This window comes from Squalius cephalus, assembly GCF_949319135.1.
Source record: "Squalius cephalus genome assembly, chromosome: 2".
NCBI classification, from domain to species: domain Eukaryota; kingdom Metazoa; phylum Chordata; class Actinopteri; order Cypriniformes; family Leuciscidae; genus Squalius; species Squalius cephalus.
In genome coordinates, this window is record NC_137123.1 from 45,781,374 (window position 1) to 45,800,895 (window position 19,522).

A 19,522-nucleotide genomic window follows, 5' to 3' on the forward strand; every position below is an offset into this window, starting at 1 on the left:
CATGCGCAGTACATACAGTACTGCAGCACGGTTTCGGTTTGCCGTGACGTTGATAAGAGGCAAGTCCGAACAAATTCTCCCTACGTGTAATAATTATTAGGCACAACAGCTTATGAAGGAGCTGATTCAACTCATTTACGTAGCGCAGGGGAACATTTTATGTCTGTGACAGGGAAGATTGAAATGCAGTGATTATTTTCGCATATCGTCCTCATTGCTTTTACCTGTCAGAGTGAAATTCTTCATTGGACTGATGATGAAGAGGATGCATGCCGAGGATGAACTAACCAAAGCAGCCGCCACTGGAAACACTTGCCGTGTTCAGTTTTTACTTTCTAACAGAGTGAATGTCAACAACGTTAATAAATTCGGAAGAACGCCTATACAGGTAGGCAACGTTTTCAGATGTCCTAATAATATAAAGCCTACATCAGACGGACTGCTTACATACACAATATTAGTTATTAGCCTACATACAACAGAAAGGCATTTAAATGTACGAAAGGTAAAATTATTGAATTATTGACAAATAAATGAATATCACTTTAGGATTTCACTTATTTCTTTCTCGCAGTTGGTTTAATAGGCTACAGAATTAAATTTTTATTAATTAATTAAATTAATTTTCTTATTTGTTTCTGTATTAAAATGCCTATTTATCATTACATAGACTAACTGGAACATTTTTGCCTTAGCCTATTTATAATAGCCTATGGCCTATTGTCATTCTAATGACTTGATGTATTCTTTTGTATAGTCTAAAGAATATATTAATAATATCTCAATAGTGTAGCCTATTGTAGAGGTAGGTAGCACTAGCCTAACAGCCTATTTCACTTTATATTTTAACATAGCACCAGTAAATGGCCTTTTTTTAAAACTCTTAAGAAAACAAAAATAGTAAAACAAAACTTTGCTGTTTTATTTGTCTTGAATGTAAGATAATTAAGGTAGATTTTTAGCACCTGGATAAAACGACGATATAAAATCATGTGCTTCAAAGAACAAAAAAGTGTCTCGATGTCACATTTTAGTATTCTTAAATCTACTTATCCTACTTGAGTTAAACAAACAACAACAAAAAAAAATCCTATTCCTAAACTGTAAATTATGTAAAAAAATAAATTAAAAAATGCTGTTTTTAGCCTACCACTACCACCAGGATGGGTTGTAAATCTAATAGAAAACCTGGACGTTTACATTCTGCCATGGATTTAATGTCCAGTTTTATTTGCTTCTTCAAAATAAATAGCCCCCCATCACAATTCACCACCCCCTCACAAACTGCAAACATTTTAAACCAGACGTTAAAAGCATTTTTTCTAAACAATTTGGTCACGTATAAGCTATAATTTCGTTGCTAATTTCTAGTCGGTTCAACTGATTGGTGTTACAGCTCATTCCATGTTGCAATTCATTCTGTATAGGATAAAAATAAAAAAAAGCTGGAGGGGGTCAAATAAAGTGCCTACAAAGTCGGCTTATAGTTTCTTAAACTTAAAATGAACAGACAGCAAAAATGCAGAAATTGTAAAACCACCGTATTGCTTGAAGTGTCAGGCTTATAGGTAGCCTATAAAGCTTTTAATCTTTTAACGAAAGATGTTTAATATCACAAGTGTGCATACTCATACGCACTTAACTGATAAACAATAGCCTACTAAAGGCTAATAAAAACATGAGATAATGTTATGAGTCGTTGCATTAAATATAGCCTACTGCCCGTGAATGATTTCATTATTGCTGCAAATTTGAATAACCTACAATTAGCCTACAATGTTCTTACTGCACGAAATAATCTGTTCCTTAATGATTAAAATAATGCAAGAGTAGAAATTGCAGCTTATTTTAAATGGAACAGTTAGCCTATTTATGCCAAACAGTAGTTTTTTTTTTCTGAAAGCGAAAACATTTCACGTTTTTCGCAGGTGATGATGATGGGTAACACACCATTGGCTCACCTGCTGCTGAAATATGGAGCGGATCCTAATCTGCCTGATCCCGGGACAGGAAGCACTCCTCTGCACGATGCTGCCAGAGCCGGATTCATAGACACTGTGCGGCTTTTAATCCTTTTTAACGCTGATCCCAATGCAACGGATCACTGCAATTTACGACCTGTGGATGTGGCACGGCAGGCTGACCATGTGGACGTGGTTGAATTTCTTAGTCGTTTTTAAACGCTAAAGTTTTTTTTTTTTTAACATACATATAGCCCATTTTTCACAAATGACAGGCCTATAGCCTACTGTATTTAAAAAAGTAAAGGAATGAGCGCAGTTAGCTAATGCATTTGAATTGTTATTTATTAGGCTACTGTCTGTGGATAGGCTGCAGTTTAGGCTAAACATTTTAAGTAGCCTAGGCTATAGGCTATATTTATGTTTTCCTTGAGAATTTTTTGTTCTTCATTTTTGAATAGGCATAGCATCTCCGCTTTATGTTTGGTATAAACTAATGAAAGAAACCCAACCTTCAGTCTGAAGCATTACCGATAATGTTAGCCTACTAAAAACTGTACACGACGTAATGATACAAATTATTTACTAGACTATACAAAATATTTGTTTTTAACTTAGGCATGGTGATGAATGATGTGGCTATATGGAATCAAATCGATGAAGTAATGAAATCAAGTCGTCCGTTTTGAGCAGTCTATGCTAACAATGCAATAATAGCGCGAAATTTACATTTTCGTGAGCCGTTTCGTCAGTTCTCTTTTTTTGTAAAGATATTTTCGTTTATTATATTTTATGAATAAGCTTAAACTATAAATAGGCCTACTCAACCATGCAAGCTTAAATTATTTTTAAAAAACGAGACCAATGCACTTGAGAATGTAGAAAAAATAAAATAAAAAGCCTTTTAGCCTTTACATAGCCTATGTGAATGTTTTTAAAATGTTATAACCATGAATAAAAGGTTGTTATGGTTTTTCTACATTCTCGAGTGGTTGGACCAAATGTTTTTTTTTTTTTTTTTTGTGAAAGTTGAACTATAGCCTACCACATCCAGAGCACTGAGATAGTCTACTGACTTTATACCCTAGTAGCACTCTTTGCATCTTGTGTTCCATGAAACTTAAATTCTTTGTTTTGTTCTTTATAAAGCATACACTGTTTTACTGGGGTTTGTAGAGTCCAAAGAAACATTTAGCTTGTGCGGAAAGGAATGTTTGTTATTATTGATATAATTTTGATTGCAGACATTATTGATTTGCCTACATCATTTTATCTCCTGGCTGCAAATAACCTGTGTGGAATACAGATACTGGCACTTTGTACGAGATAGAGAACTAAATGTAGAAAACTAATAAATAACATAAAAGAGAATTAACTTTTAAAGTACCAAAAATGTCTGGTTATTTGTAGAATTACCTATTAACTTGGGAGTTTATCTCCATCTCTATTTGTAAAATTATTTCTGCAAGGTATTGGCAAGCTGATCTAATCTCATGGAAAGAACAGAAAAACAGAATATGTTCAGAAACTACTGTAGTCAAAGTCGGATTAGGAAGGCCTCCATTTTGAAAGCAGAAATATTATTTTAAAAACAATGACCATATTTCTGTTAAGATTGCTTGAGGGAAAAATACTGCAGAAAAAGTTTTTTTTTTTTTTTTTTTCTGACAAGCAACCAGTTTAACAATTTTTGTTACAAATAGACATCCGTTCTTTACAAAACTCTGGAAAAACAAATGCACTGCTGACTCAAAATGGAGAAGTTTCAGCACTGCTCATTGAAATGTGGCAAAATGAATAATAATATAATAGGGGAACAAATGCATACATTTATTTGTGGTTATGAGAGAAATGTATTTAGCTATATAAACAACCAAATACACTACTACTATATTTACTACATTTAAAAGGCACTGAAAAAAACATTCCAAAATCAAAAGATCCTGTCCATTCCCTCTACCAATGCTTCCATGCATTATGTCTAATTGTTAAAAAAAAAACAACAACATCATAATACTGTATTTTAAAGAGTGGGAAATGCACATTCATGTCAGTGTGGCTGACAAACAAACCCATTTTCTTTTTTATTTTATTTAGGTTAATATAGCGGTAAGAATGTCACACTTGTTAACAGGTACATGATTACATTTGTGGACACCACATCTTCATGGCTCCTTGATGGCAGAGTACTTTAATGTTTGGGCAACATTACTGAAGACTGTGACATCAACTGGACAACAACAGAAAGGAAGACAAATTATGACATGGAAAGTTTCATACATGTCAGAAAAAAAGATCTATTATATAATTACATATATTAAAATAAGATAAAATAAAACCGTAATTGACTTAATTTCAAGAGCTTTAAACTCACTTTTTGTGCATTTATTGTGCTCTCCCAGTCCATCTGGCTGATCTGTGGGATTGCTGTGAGCAGGATGCTGCTAGCTTTGTTTGCATTCTCCTTCATGGTTTTTAGAACATTGTCCACACACACCTAGAAAAAAGAAAATAAAATTGGAGCTAAGTTTGGTACATGCAGGTTTATAAAAATATATAGGAAAAACAAAAATAATGGTACATTAAAAAAAAGGCTATTAATGGACCAGCAAGCCACAGATAATCATTAACTGATAAGATATGAAGGTGCAATGCATCCGGACCTTAAAATGATCACATTTATTCTTAAAACTGTATGTTACCTCTACAAACAAACAAATCATATTTTTTTTAAAATCCGATTTAAATTTTTTTTAAAACAGATATCACACTGTTAAGTCTCAATGAGTCTCACGTTTGCCCGTGGCCACTCAGATAATGCAGATAAGGTTGCCATGAGTCATGTATAACCTTTCACAAGTTTTATGCTCAAGCAACAAATGGTCTATTGTCTCTAATGCCTGACTTTGTAAGTCATAGTCGTCTACAGCTACATTGTGCATTCAAATTCTACAGGGGACTATGGCAGGATCTATAGTTAACCTACTGAATTAAGACAGCAACAAGAAAAATCCATGTGATCAAGAAAGAAAACTGAACTGTAGACTGTTTTTCATCACCAATGTTTTCCTTTAGAGGAACTGACTAATTGGCTGGCAGCAAAATGTGTTGATCTGGCAGCAAAATGATTGTCTGTGCATGAGTCAGAGAGAGAATGAGAATACAGGACAGGGACGGAAGGATGTGGTGAAGTGGGGCGTGAAAACTAGAGGTCAGCAGCAGGAACTCGGAAGGAGGACTCTGAACTGCAAGGGGAAGTAAACATTGCTTCAAACTACAAGCCTAACCGGTTGTCCGGCTATCGGAAACTATAATCTGTGGAGAGTTTATTGACTTAAAAAGGAATATCCTATAACAATCCTTCTAAACCAATAGGATACAAACAACTTTGAATGAACACAATAGCAGCACATTTGCCCTTTCTCTTGACATGGCATCAAAAGATTATATACACACTGTCGCTGTTAAAACTCACATGGTCTAGTTACAATGAAAATTAACCGTAAAAACTTTTTTTTAATATGAAGGGCTTTTATGTGGCATGTGTAAGCAAGAGACAAATGCTTCTATTTATGGCACTCTAATTAAATTGTAGAGAAGCAGCAGACCAGTATTGGAAAATGGATTACATTTTTTTAATTTTTTTTTTGTTTCTAGAGTGAGTATGTGCCACAAACATAAGAACCAATGAAATACCATGTGGGTCCAAGGTTGTAGATATTTATCAATCTTCCTTTGACCTAAAATAAATTACTAAATTACTCAAACATTACATTGTGTAGTTTATTAATAAGACAGTGTTTGGTAACACTTTGCACTTGAAATTTTTAATCTTTTGAATGTGTATTTTGGCACAGAATTACTCAGTTAAGTTTCCGTTCCAGACTGAAATCAAAATGGACTGTCCATTCACATAGATCTGATTAAAGAAATTTTACACTTTTTCCCCCCACACACATCTATAAGTCTGCCTCCTGCACATAATCTGTTTGGTCTGTGTGGGAGTAACATCAGAAATGTGCAGCTGTGCCTGTGCACAGCTCATTGGGAATAATGGCTTGAACTCAACTGATTCAAATGAAGTTTACTTATCTAAATGGGGTCATTCTAAAGACTTTTATGGTTTTTAATTTACAGCTAATTATTATAAATGCTATAACCCAGGGGTTTTCAAACGGAGGTCTGCTGACAGAAAACTTACAGCATTTTTACAAGTAAAAAAATAATTTACTTTATTTATATATTGTTTTACAAACAGTCTTAAACAGTCCAACACCACCAATAGAATTGAGCTCCTGGATGTCCCGAAAAATATGAATATGGTAAAGCAGGCGCGCACACACACACACACACACACACACACACACACACACACACACACACACACACACACACACACACACACACACACACACACACACACACACACACACACAGAGGCTTCTATCTGCTCACCGCCTCTTCGTGCTCTTTCCAGCAGTCATAATCAGTTGCCATTGCAATACTAGCGTAGCACAGCCCGGCCTCCTTGGCAAGAACCACCTCCGGTACTGTGGACATGTTAATGACATCAGCACCCCACTGTCTGAACATTAGGCTCTCTGCCCGAGAAGAGAAACGAGGACCCTCTATGGTCACCATTGTCCCTCGAGTATGACACTTCACACCAAGTGCCTGGGCAACCTCCAGGAGAACCTACGAGAGGAGGTAAGCAAAAGGTGAAGAGAATAAGATAAGATGAACAATAAGGACAGAGAGCTGGGAAATGTCACTAACCTCTCTAGTCCTGCTGCAGAAAGGTTCAGCCATAGGGATGTGACACACACCTGGGGGGCTGGTGGGCTGCCCGTCATAGAATGTCTGAACACGTTTTGTTGTCCTTGATTTCAAGGTGGTGTGTGACATTTTGGCATGGAATTAAGAAAAGGAAATGAAAAAGAATATGCATCAAACTGACAAGGTGAGTTGTGAGGAACAATAAAGACAGTTGCAAAAAAAAACCACATCTGTTTGGTTTTGATTATCATCTCTATCGCGGTCACGCTCACGTGACATGTTCTTCATCATTATGAAAGTTTATTATCTGCATGCGTTTTAAAGGTTAGCACCCACATCTAAAGCATGCGCACAGAAAGCTGGACGTCAGTCGACGGGTCCCATGAGTATTAAACTAAGTTCTCTCTCACGTGGTATTGCGCATGGACATAATAAATACATAGATGCCCTATTGGCTGCTCTGGAACGTTGCTGCGATACGTCAACGTGTCCGCCATATTGCTGAGGGCAAGACTCTGTTGTAAACAAATGCAAGTAAACCGGTGAGCTGCAGTTTTTCTGGATAAAAACAAAAATAACGTTTACATTTATCAACCCATTTCAGTGGTTTGTACGTGGTGTACAAAAAGTTCCATCTCTAGTTATTTAAAATCTCGATAATTAGACTTATAAAATATTTTTTTAATAAGGAATTGTCAAAGCTCAGGCTTGTCATGTATTTGGCTTTTTATTCTTGGATAAGAACTGTGAAGACCCCCATACTGAGATATAATTTTATTTTCACAATAAATGAAATAAAGTTTTCTTTTTGTGGAAAAAGCATTTTCTGTCTTTAACCTGATTTTAGCTTTTCTTGTGCTTAGAATTGACCGCCATTGATAAAATTAAACTAATCGGCAAATAGGCCTACAAATCACACCGGCAGGCTGCTTTCTGTATTTTTATAGCACTAAAATGATAGATATTTACAGATAGATACTCCTAATATACAATAACGAAGATAACTGATGGATCCTTTATGGTAATATATGATATGGTACAACTACAGTGCAATGAAAATAGTAAATATAAGATAAAGTGAGAAGTAATAGTAAATAGTTTAAGTCAATAAAATAAACAAACAGTATACAGCAAATAAAAAAAATAAAATAGTAATGAATAGTATAATTATATAATATAAGTACAATATAATAATAATAATAATAATATATTGATAATAGCATATAGTTTATGTATAATACTATAATAATAGCAATACAATATGAAATATCAATTACAGAATATAGACAATAAAAAATAAGTTAAATAGTGACTAGTACAATAATTTAACAGCATAACTATAATAGATTGATAATCGCAAGTGGTATAATATTATAACAATAATTTGCTATTAATCGATTTGACAGCAATAATATGTGTGTGTAATATATATATATATTTATTATGTAAAACAAAAATGTAGACAAAAATAATTAAAATGACAAAAAACTAAAAAAAATCATAAAACTTTATTGAAACTAAAAATTATTTCAAAAATGTATTAACTAAAAATGTATTGAAAACAAGATGTAAAAATTAATGGTTTAATTTTCCCACTGGATCATTGTATAATTTTATACAAGTCTGTGGCAACATTCAATACACTATTAAATACTATTGCCAGGGGTTAAATTGGGATTTATTATGTGGGGGGGGGCTCTCCCTAGGGGGGTCCAGGGGTATGCCCCCCGCGGGATTTTTTTTTGAAAAATAAACTATCAAATGGCATTTTCTGGAGAGTTTTGTGCAAAGAAATGGAGAAATTGAGTCTTACATGATATGTGAAAAACTGCAAGGTTAAGAGCATATTTGCATTGTTGTAGTATCAACAGGTATTAGGACATTAGCCTACTGTTAATCAGCAGTGGTGGAATGTAACGAAGTACAAATACTTTGTTTCTGTAGGCCTACTTTACTTAAGAAGAATCAATAGTGCATACTTTTGACTTTTACTTCGTTACATTTTGCAGCAATTATTATACTTTCTACTCCACTACATTTCTACAACGTTTCGTTACATTTTCTGATCAGTTTTTCCCCTGCCAAAACAGGGATTGAAAAAAATGTCCTGTTTTCGGTGCTGATGAGGTGGTGACACGTTGATGTAAGGGTGGCGCTGCCAATAAAGCACCTAAAAGCTGTCACAAAGAACCGGCAAAAGTAATGATTATGAATATGTAAAATATAGCAAGTAGACATTTTAATTGTTTATTAATAAACAAGTGTTTTCTGTGTCAGTGCCCTGCATAGATGAAGTTGACGATGCTATCCTCGCAATCTTCGCAGTAGTGAACGCGCCAGAGAGAAATGCACATTTCATACGGATTAGGCTACTCAAGGAGCGGTCTGTTTTCTTTCGTTTTGAATTGTTCTGTTTAAAAGACATTTCAGGCTTTTTATAGATATATTTCTCAGGTCTGTCAGGCAAGTAGGCTACCTTGCGCTGAGTTTCGGTTCATTTATGAGACGAGCTCCAGTTCACAAGCCGGCGCCTCCGTGTCGTGTTTATCTATTGTCTGCTATATTTACTTTATTTACTCTATTAAATCCAGGCAATTGGTTGATGAAACATTGATTAAAATTAAGATACAATTAATACAAAACGAAATTCATTTTAAAGAAAGGCTTTGTGCTTTCTGTTTGAGGTCTCAGTGAAAGTTTTAAACAGTCGTTTAGTGCCACTTTCAGAGCGGTCCCGTCCGTAACATTGTTTTTTCCTCCTAAATGCGAACATGAAAAATAAAATAAAATGAATATGTTATTTTCTGTGGAGAGCCAACCCTTCTTCATCCGGTGGGTAGTATTACTTTGGTTTGCAGTGTAATTCACAGAATTACAAAAAAATATTTTGCCACCAAATAAGTTAAAGATTTTTTGTGTCACGTCCATGGCATGTGTAGCCTATTTCCCTCATATTAAATATAAAACGCTTGATTACACTTTGTATTACCTTGTTATGATAGTGACCCATACAATGTGCCAAGCATTTTTTACCTTAAATGTCATTCAAGGCCAGTGCACTTTTTGTACAACCAACAAACTTGACTAAATTGATCTGTTGCTGCAGCGGCGGCCAGCAGCTCGGGTTTTTTTTCCATTTTTTTTCCAAGGCAGTAGATCGAAGGTTCTGGAACTTTTGCGCGCTTCCACATCCCGCGCAACTACGGATCTCCCAGGAACATTCATTATTGCTGCGTACATTTATCCGTGTCGGAGTTCTGAGTAATAGCCTAGATGCGCATGGCATGCGCGAGCGGTGCGCGATCATGGTCGATTGACAACAAGATTAAGCAGCTGAACAAGAATACGGCCGTGTCCCGATTGTTCTCATCTCAGCTCCCCCGAGACAAAATAGACATGCCATTTCAAAATCTTTCAGTTATAATCAGAAATATGTTTTCAAAAGCATCACTTTCATCAAATTTTATGTGACATAATTTCCAGTAGGCAACTGACTGCAAACGAGCAGGCTTATGTGCCGGGGCTGAGCCCCGGAGAGCCCCGGCCCAATTTAACCACTGACTATTGCCCTACGTTATAATTAATTATTTGTTAAAAAAATAAAAATACCCTGAGTATGGCTTACTACGCATCGGGCGCGTGTCTAGGGTTGCCAACCGTTCCGTATAATACGGAATCGTTCCGTATTTGACACATAAAAGTCTTGTTCCGTATTGAACTGATACGGAACGCACTTTGTTCCGTATTTTTGAAAATAAATTCAGTGCACTAAAATAGTCTAAATGTTTAGTTTTTAAAAAGCTGGCTATGTCTATTTTGATGTTGCTGCGCAAGTTCAGCAGACAGTGGTCGGGTTTGTTCCGATCAGAGCTCGTGAGCGGAGAGCGCATTTCTGAATATTCCGCTCGCTCGCTCATTCCGTAGGGTCGCTCGCTCAATCCAGAATGGCCTGCTGCTGGTTCGAAAATATGTGTAATAAGGGCTGCCTTCGACTAATTTTTTTTTCTAGTCGACTAGTAGTTGTTCATTTAAGCCATTTGTGGACAAATCGCCCCTTTATATTAATTCAATTAGGCTACTTAAATAGGCTGGTACAGGATAATAATCGCTATGACCGCATGCACGCATAAAGCTTGCCACAAAGAACCGGTTAAAGTAATGATTATGAATGTGTCTAAATTAGCAAGGAGACATTTATTTGTTTAGTAATAAATTGGTGTTTTCTGTGTCGCTGCAAAGAGAAATGCACATTTCATATGGATAATCAGAGAGTAGCCTATTTATTTTGGTTTGAATATTTTAGTTTAAAAGTAGACATTTCAAGCTTTCTGTAATAGATAGCCTATATTTCTCAAATCTGTGAGGCACAAGCTGAGTTTCGGCGCCCTCCAGTTCACGTGCAATGCAAGTTGTGCTGCATGGCGCCTTATTACATTGGCTGCTATATATTTGCTTCTTATTTAATAAATACGGGCAATTTGTTGATAAAACATTGATCAAAATTAAGATACAATTTATACAAAATGAAAATCTTTTAAAAAGAGTTTTCTACAAAACAAAACTTAATGAAGTCGTCAAAATCATGTTTTACTAAAAACAGCGCCGTTGCTAGGAGGGCGCCAGCGCCTCTGCCTCGCGAGTGGATGATAGCCCTGAAGACGCCTAGCAATGGTATACCTTTAGTGGTAGTATACCTTTAGTTAAGTTATATCTTAAGAGTCTTTGTAGCGCGCTAAGAGTAACATTATCAGAAAATGCAGCCCAGGTATGATGCGTAATGGAGATTCCAAAGCGCTCTTCTTTGGTCAGAACCATGGAGAGCGATCGTGGATATAGGTCGTCCTATGCACCGAAACTTTTAACAATGCAACAACAATTTTAAAGAGCACCAAGCTATTAAAATCTATATTATGTATACGCACAGATAATCTAACAGTAGGCTTTATCAGTCAATATTTATTTATTAGGCTAAACAGTGATTGGATAACGTTTTTAATTTAAGGCCCACCCACTATTGGTCTGGCCCATCCAAAACTGGAATCGAAAATCCCCCCCCCATCCCCCCGTTCCGTATTTCTATTTCAGAAAGTTGGCAACCCTACGCGTGTCTAAAAATGGACATCCTGTCACTGTCACACAATCATTTATTTATCGCAAGCTATTTTAGTCTGACTGACTCCGGTGGCCAACTAACGTTACTATTACTAATTATGTAATGACCAAATACAACCAGAAACAATTTTTCAGTCTTACATGTGAAAGGTAATTCCCCGAGACCTGTTTTCAATTGTGCACCAATTTGTACAGCCCCAAGCAGCACACGAAGCAGGCATTTTTCTCAATTCCCGTTATGAGTTATGGGAAAGTTGCCCTCCGCAATATGGCGGCGCCGTTGACGTACGTTCCAGCGGCCAATAGGGCGTCTATGTATTCATTATGTCTATGGTACTGCGCTTAAACTGCCAAATAAACAGAAGGTTATGTCAAAAGTACAAAAAGTTCACATAAACACAGTCGGTTATGTCTGTTAACGTAAACAGCAAGTAAATAAATTGCATGTGTATATTAGATTTGTATATTAAAGTGAAAGCAGCATAATATACAGTACCTACTGCTATATATGCTGTTAATATGAATCAAACAACAAAAGAAAAACAGAAAATCACTCACTGCTCTTGATTGAATACTTTAGTAGCTTTAATACAAATAAATGTCTTACTTGAATGCTAAATGCTCTGGTGAGGAGATAAACATGGCGGACTGTGTACAGCTCACTCAGGGCGGGGTCTATGCTAATAGAGCAGAGTCTGCCAGCAGTCGTGGGCGGAGCCTAAGCATTTGTGACGTCACAAAAGCTACAATCCGCAAATGGCTTGTTCTGAGACACTGCTTATGATTTATAGGGATTAAAAAAAGAAGAGTGGGTGGATTTGTATCATTACAGGGTGGTTGTGTACACACTCGTGGCACACAATCACAATACTGTCAACCCCCTTTGAGTAAAAATGTGAAAATGCACTATCCAGACTTGGTTGTAATTCATGAATGCTTTGGAATACAGACCTAAGGTTGGTCTCTAGAAAAATGATTAATTGTAAAGCAAATGTACTGTACTATAACATTTATTTTATTTTATATTAAATATATATTTACCAAATAATTTTTAAATCTAAAAAGGCTATAAAATCAAAGCCATATGTCTAACCAAGTTGTGTTCCAAATATGAAGTTGATATAAAAAATTGAAGTTCCTAAGAGATTTTTAGGAGAGATTTTGTTTGATGTGTTCTCCTGTCACAAATGAATACATCTGTGTCAAAATATCACTTCTTTGTTCTTTCACAATGCAATCACCAAATATTAAACCTTGAGTTTCAGATGATGTGTTTTGTTAAGATTAGGTTAAGACTTTGTTAAGGTTATGTTAGTTTTGGTTGTAAAATAGCGCAGTAAATTTTGTAATATGAAACCTGACACTGCCCACAGGATGAAAAGGAGTAGGCTTTCGAAGGATACCTAATAATTAATGATGATTAATAAAAAATAAAATAAAAAAAGAGAGAGAGAGTGTGCCAAACAGAGCTAGCGGGACGATGACAGTTACCAGTGTATCTATTCTGGTATTTGTGTAACAGGCAATGTCTGTATTTGGTTTCTGATAGGTGACTGAGGGTCTGAAGCAGACAGACTGCTTCAGGAAGGGTCAGGAAGCAGACAGACTGGCTAAACCGACCATCTGCTAGCTGTCTCACGTCACCAAGTTCAAATAAATCCCATCACATACAGCCTCTTTCACCCAGCTATCATCACATAGAGACTGTGTCTGTTCCCCGAATTTGGAAATCCAAAAAACGTTTCAACCCATCTAAGGTTAAAAATTTAATTGATGTTCAACAAATAAAAAACAGCTATAATACAGATGAGCAAATGATAAAGCTTGGGTTGCTGAATATTCGATCCCTTACTTCAAAAGCACTTATTGTTAATGATATGATTACTGACTATAATCTAGATGTGCTGTGTTTGACAGAAACCTGGCTAAAACCAAACGATTACATTACTTTAAATGAGTCAACCCCGCAAGATTACTGTTATAAACATGAACCTCGTCTGAAAGGCAAAGGGGGAGGTGGTTGCTGTAACTTATAGTAATATTTTCAAAATCAATAAGAAATCTAGTTTTAAATATACTTCTTTTGAAGTGTTGGTGCTTAATGTAAAAATATATAGTGTAAATGACAAATCACATTTGAGATTTGTGCTGGCTACTGTATACAGGCCACCAGGGCACCATAAAGATTTTATCAAAGAATTTGTTGAGTTTCTATCAGAGTTAACTATTGGCTGCAGATAAAGTACTAATTGTTGGTGATTTTAATATACATATAGATAATGAAAAAGATGCATTGGGATGGACATTTAAAGACATTCTGAACTCTATTGGAGTTAGACAACACGTGTCAGGACCTACGTAATCATACTCTAGATCTAATATTATCACACGGAATAAATGTTGATGCCGTTGAAATTCTGCAGCAGAGCGATGACATCTCAGATCATTATCTAGTCTCGTGTAAATTACATTTAGCTAAGGCTGCAAAGCAGACTCCGTGTTACAAATATGTGAGACCTATCACTTCAGCCATTAAAGATGGCTTTATTAATAATCTTCCTAATCAGTTTCATCATCTCAGCATCCCAGATAGCTTAGAAGAACTCGATATTGCAACAGAAACTTTTAACTCTCTCTTTTTCAGCACTTTAGACACAGTTGCTCCGTTGCACTTAAAAAAGATTAAAGAAAATAGTCCAATGCCGTGGTATAACGAGCACACTCAGGCACTTAAGAGAGCAGCCAGAAAAATGGAGCGCAACTGGAAGAAAACAAAACTAGAGGTATTTCGCATTTCATGGAAAGATAGTTCGATTGCATACAGAGAGGCCTTAAAAGCTGCTAGATCTGCTTATTTTTCAACCCTATTAGAAGAAAATAAACAAAACCCTAGGTATTTATTTAAAACAGTGGCTAAACTAACGAAAAAGAAAGCTTCAAACACAGAAGTTTCCAAGCAACACAGCAGTAATTACTTTATGAACTTCTTCACTTATAAGATTGATATTATCAGGGACAAAATTATAACTACGCAAACGTCTACTACAGTATCGCATCAGGGAGTGTATTGTAGTCTCCCTAAGGAAAAATTCGATTCATTTATTGCTATAGGAGAGGAAGAATTCGCTAAACTCATTCAATCATCTAAACCGACAACATGTATGTTAGACTCTATACCAACTAAGCTACTGAAAGAGATGCTTCCAGAGGTCATAGATCCTCTTCTTACAATCATCAATTCATCTTTGTCTCTAGGATACGTACCTGTAGCGACTGGGCTATTTGAATCATTCGTTCGTGTGATTCTGAATTAACAAATTCGGACTCTCTGTGTTTTCTAAGCACATTCCTGCCCAAAACGTTCTTTGCTAAGCTTACCAAAGCTTATAACCTCGTGACTTCAAAATTACAAATCATACGCCAGGCTCCAGAGAGACTGGAACAAATGGACTTTTCTGACACTTATGGCATCTCAGAGATACTCCAGAAACCTGAAACCAACATTCTTCTTCCCTGTGGGGAGCTTCAAAAGGACCCACAGAGAGATAATGAAACTTTCTATGTGACATACACACACACAAACATCCCTTTGTGTTTTGAATTAGGATAGAATATCCTTTAATATAAGTACAATTACATTATGCATGTGTGATTAGTTTTGCTTTATAATAGAGGTGTGGTTTTGAAATGTATTCTTTAATCAATAGTGTTTTAGTTAGAGAATGTTCACCAACGTTCTCTGGAAATTGCCTTCCCCCCCACTTTGTTTTATTGCCTAATGGAATGTCAAGCAACGGAGATTTTAGGAGTGGAGCAGAATTAAAGTGTTAATCTTTACTCCTACTTAAATCCTACATTTTCTATATGTATAACCACTAAAGAAATGTAAACATGGATGTAATTTCCCATCTCATAATTTTTCTTTTACGTGGTGTAGTTTGTGTATTCTGGTAAACTTTGGTAATAAGGTTAGACAAATCAGGTGTGTACCGTGTTTAGTTCCTTAAGCTTCATCTCCATTTGTAGCCTAGTGTACAACACATTTTGGGTAAATCTTATTTCTAGCCATGTAACGAACTTTAAAATGTTTGTAAATATGCATATCTTATGTAACTTGATATTCCTAAAATCTTCATATGACGTGTGTGATATCGTTGAGATTCTCTCAATCTAACAGAGTCGAATTTCGATAGCAGAATGAAGTAATATACATTATTTTACACTTTTTCATATTTCGGGAGCCGAACAGCTCAAAGCCCATCTCCTCATGACTCATTCGAGTGGGCGTTGTCTGACAGGACAAAGAAACTTCTTCCCGCTCTGAAATCTCTGAAGGTGATTGGGTGTTTGTGCGAACAGAGGCGTCAACCCATATTTTCCATAAAGACCAACTCAGGAAATCTCCGGAGAGCACTTTTACGAACCCTCTTCATCAGCGAGACCATCCATGGCTCCCTTTTAGGGAGCTTTTCTCCGTTTATATTTTCCTTTCCTTGCAGTCTTTTAGTTTGGTTTCGTCTTCGGACTTCAGCCGACAACTTCAACTCAAAGGAAAAGACTCTTTTGAAAATCCCGCTACCGCGCTCACCGGAAGAGACGAGAGCGCAAGCCCTGCAGAAACACACGCGCGCTCCTCTTCCTTAAGGACGTGCACGAGCACTGCGTCTGAGAGAATTCCTGGCTCCATGGCTCCTTAGGGAGTCCTCATCTCCGTTTTATTTTCTTTACTAAGTTTTATTTTCATATTCGCCTCTCCACAAAGGGAGATGAACTCTGAATCATGTTTCTGGCAACTTCACGTTCGGTGAACCTTTAAACTTCGCGCGAGTCTGCTCGCCACAAAGACAAGAGGAAACACGCCCCGCTCTAAAAAGAGCTCTTCTTCAGCAAATACAAAGAGAACCATACGCAAGTAATGATTTTTGATTTGATTGATGTGATTTCTTGTTGTGTCTCTCAAAAGGTTACTGTCTGTGATTTTGCCTAACTGTGATCTTTCTGTGATCGCACATGTTAGTTTCACTTTCTCTCATCTCTCCCATTTTCCGGTCTCATTGTCCGATCTCTTTCATCCTCTCCCTGATTTTCGTTATTCGTTTAGTCTTGTATTTTGTTTACGTGTCCTGTACATACATATTTACTCGTGTAAATTGTAGTATTTTGTATTCCTTAGTTCAATGTATTAGTCCAATTATTAAAATTCCATATATACTTGATTGATCCTGTCTATAATTCTCACATTACGAGTCCCTGAAATGTTTGATCTAGCTACAGGCTTTACAATTTGATTATGGTTTAGTAACCTAAATTTTATAAGGACAAAAAGAATGGTTTCATGGCCAGAAGCTATTCCTTTTTGAAATTATAAGAAGTGATAACTTTATTGAGAAGGTTAGTAAGTTAATCTTATGGTCGTTTGCGGGACAAACAACTGTTCGATAATTACATTAATTTTCCATTAAGGGTTATCTCATAATCGATCTGAAATAGGATTATTGATATATGAATGATGAATTATAATTCGTTGTGATTGATTATTCATATATACAAATCGATCTATTTTCAACTTCGAATAAATTAATGTAACTGTAACATATTCATGATTAATTATTAAAATTCCCTATAGATCATTTGAGCTAAATGTTAAATGTACTACTAATGCCAGTGCGGTTACATACCAAAAACCTTTAAGCTGGCTATGATTAAACCGCTTGTTAAAAAAAACGCAACTTGATCCTACAGAATTAGTCAATTACAGGCCGATCTCGAATCTACCCTTTCTGTCAAATATACTAGAAAAGGCAGTATCTTCACAACTATGTTCCTTTTTAGAAAGAAATTATATCTGCGAGGATTTTCAGTCAGGATTTAGACCGTACCATAGTACCGAGACAGCTCTCATTAGAGTCACAAATGATTTGCTCTTATCATCTGATCATGGTTGTATCTCTCTATTAGTGTTACTCGATCTTAGTGCTGCATTTGACACTATTGACCACAACATTCTTTTAAATAGACGTCTTATCGATCACAAGTTCAGTATGGCGTACCACAAGGCTCAGTAGTAGGACCACTGCTGTTCACTCTGTACATGCTACCGTACCATTAGGAGATATCATTATGAAGCATGGAATTAGCTTTCACTGTTATGCCGATGATACTCAGCTCTATATTTCTTCACAACCTAACGAAAACTACCAATTCACAAAATTAACGGAATGCATAGCTGATATAAAAAAATTGTATGACTAGTAATTTCCTTCTACTAAATTCTGAAAAAACAGAGATTCTAATTATTGGAGAAAAAACTTCCTCACGTAAAAACCTAGAATACTGTCTAACACTTGATGGCTGCTCTGTTAAGTCTTCATCATGGGTTAGGAACCTGGGTGTGCTATTTGATACCAATCTTTCATTTGAAAGTCACGTGTCTAGTATCTGTAAAACCGCATTTTTCCATCTTAAAAATATATCTAAATTACGCCATATGCTCTCATTGACAAATGCGGAACAATTAGTTCATGCGTTCATGACCTCATGCCCTGCACGCTTAATAAGCAAACTACAGCTGGTCCAAAACGCAGCAGCTCGAGTTCTTACCAGAACCAGGAAGTACGCACTGGCTCCCTATTAAACATCGTATAAATTTTAAAATATTGCTGATTACTTACAAAGCACTAAATGGTTTAGCTCCGCAGTACTTGAGCGAGCTCTTAACGCATTATAGTCCTTCACGTCTATTGCGATCTCAAAATTCCGGCCAGTTGATAATACCTAGAATATCAAAATCAACTGCTTGCAGTAGATCCTTCTCCTATTTAGCACCAAAACTTTGGAACAGTCTTCCTACCATTGTCCGGGAAGCAGATACACTCTGTCAGTTCAAAGCTAGACTAAAAACACATCTCTTTGACCTAGCATACACATAACACATTATAGATATCTATAATTCAATGTTAGGCTGCATAGATCAGGTCAGCCGGAACCGGGAACACTTCCCATAAATCCTGATGTACTCGTTACATCATAAAAAGAATGGCATCTACGCCATTTTAGTAATTTTAGTGTTTTTGTTTATCCCGAGGTTTTCCCGCAGCCTGCCAGATCCAGGCTGTATCCAGATCTGATGAAGGACCTGCGCCTGGACCCGATGTCATAACGTGGTGCTAAATTGCCAACTAGTTTCTCCTTATGGAGGATCCCTTTACCACTCTACAGATAAGGCGTTGTTGGGAAAATTCGGTTCGCGTATCTACGCCGAAGTGATACAATTCTGTATCTAATGTTAAGGCCAGACAAGTAGTTTTTTAAGGCTTGGTTTGTAGGGAATTACAAACCTGCGCACATATATTCAAACGCGCATACCAATAGACTGAACTCGTAATACGCATGTGCACGCCATCAGCGTTCTCACAGGTTTCGCGTTTAAAGTCTGTGTAGTTTCCTGTTAAAACGGTGTTGTGTTAGCGCCGCGGCCCCTAAGTTAATAACTAATGATCGTTGCGAAACTATCCTTGTATCTCTGTAAAGCCGCTTTGGAACAATCTACATTGTTAAAAGCGCTATATAAATGTAGATGACTTGACTTGACAGGAATGCAGTATAAGTGTTTACTTATTTAGCCTGGCTTGGCAGAGAATAGATATGTACTTGTTTTGTAATTAATTAATTTG

The 19,522-nt window shown here is 36.4% G+C and overlaps 2 protein-coding genes across 2 annotated transcripts in view; one reads left to right on the forward strand and one right to left on the reverse strand.

Moving 5' to 3' along the window:
* On the forward strand, positions 1–2,990 carry cdkn2a/b (cyclin-dependent kinase inhibitor 2A/B (p15, inhibits CDK4)). The gene is made up of 2 exons (XM_079863878.1): positions 1–388; positions 1,929–2,990. Exons 1-2 carry the CDS (start codon positions 254–256, stop codon positions 2,178–2,180), a joined length of 387 nt encoding a protein of 128 aa, XP_079720004.1. The 5' UTR covers positions 1–253; the 3' UTR covers positions 2,181–2,990.
* Positions 2,990–19,522, reverse strand: part of toporsa (topoisomerase I binding, arginine/serine-rich a) — a 26,620-nt gene continuing 10,087 nt past the window's right edge. The window contains exons 7-10 of the mRNA XM_079855671.1: positions 6,738–6,840; positions 6,417–6,656; positions 4,336–4,458; positions 2,990–4,191 (exon numbers count right to left, since the gene is read on the reverse strand). Coding sequence (XP_079711797.1) covers positions 4,153–4,191; positions 4,336–4,458; positions 6,417–6,656; positions 6,738–6,840 — 505 coding nt within the window. The 3' untranslated portion in view covers positions 2,990–4,152. The remainder of the gene's footprint in view (positions 4,192–4,335; positions 4,459–6,416; positions 6,657–6,737; positions 6,841–19,522) is intronic.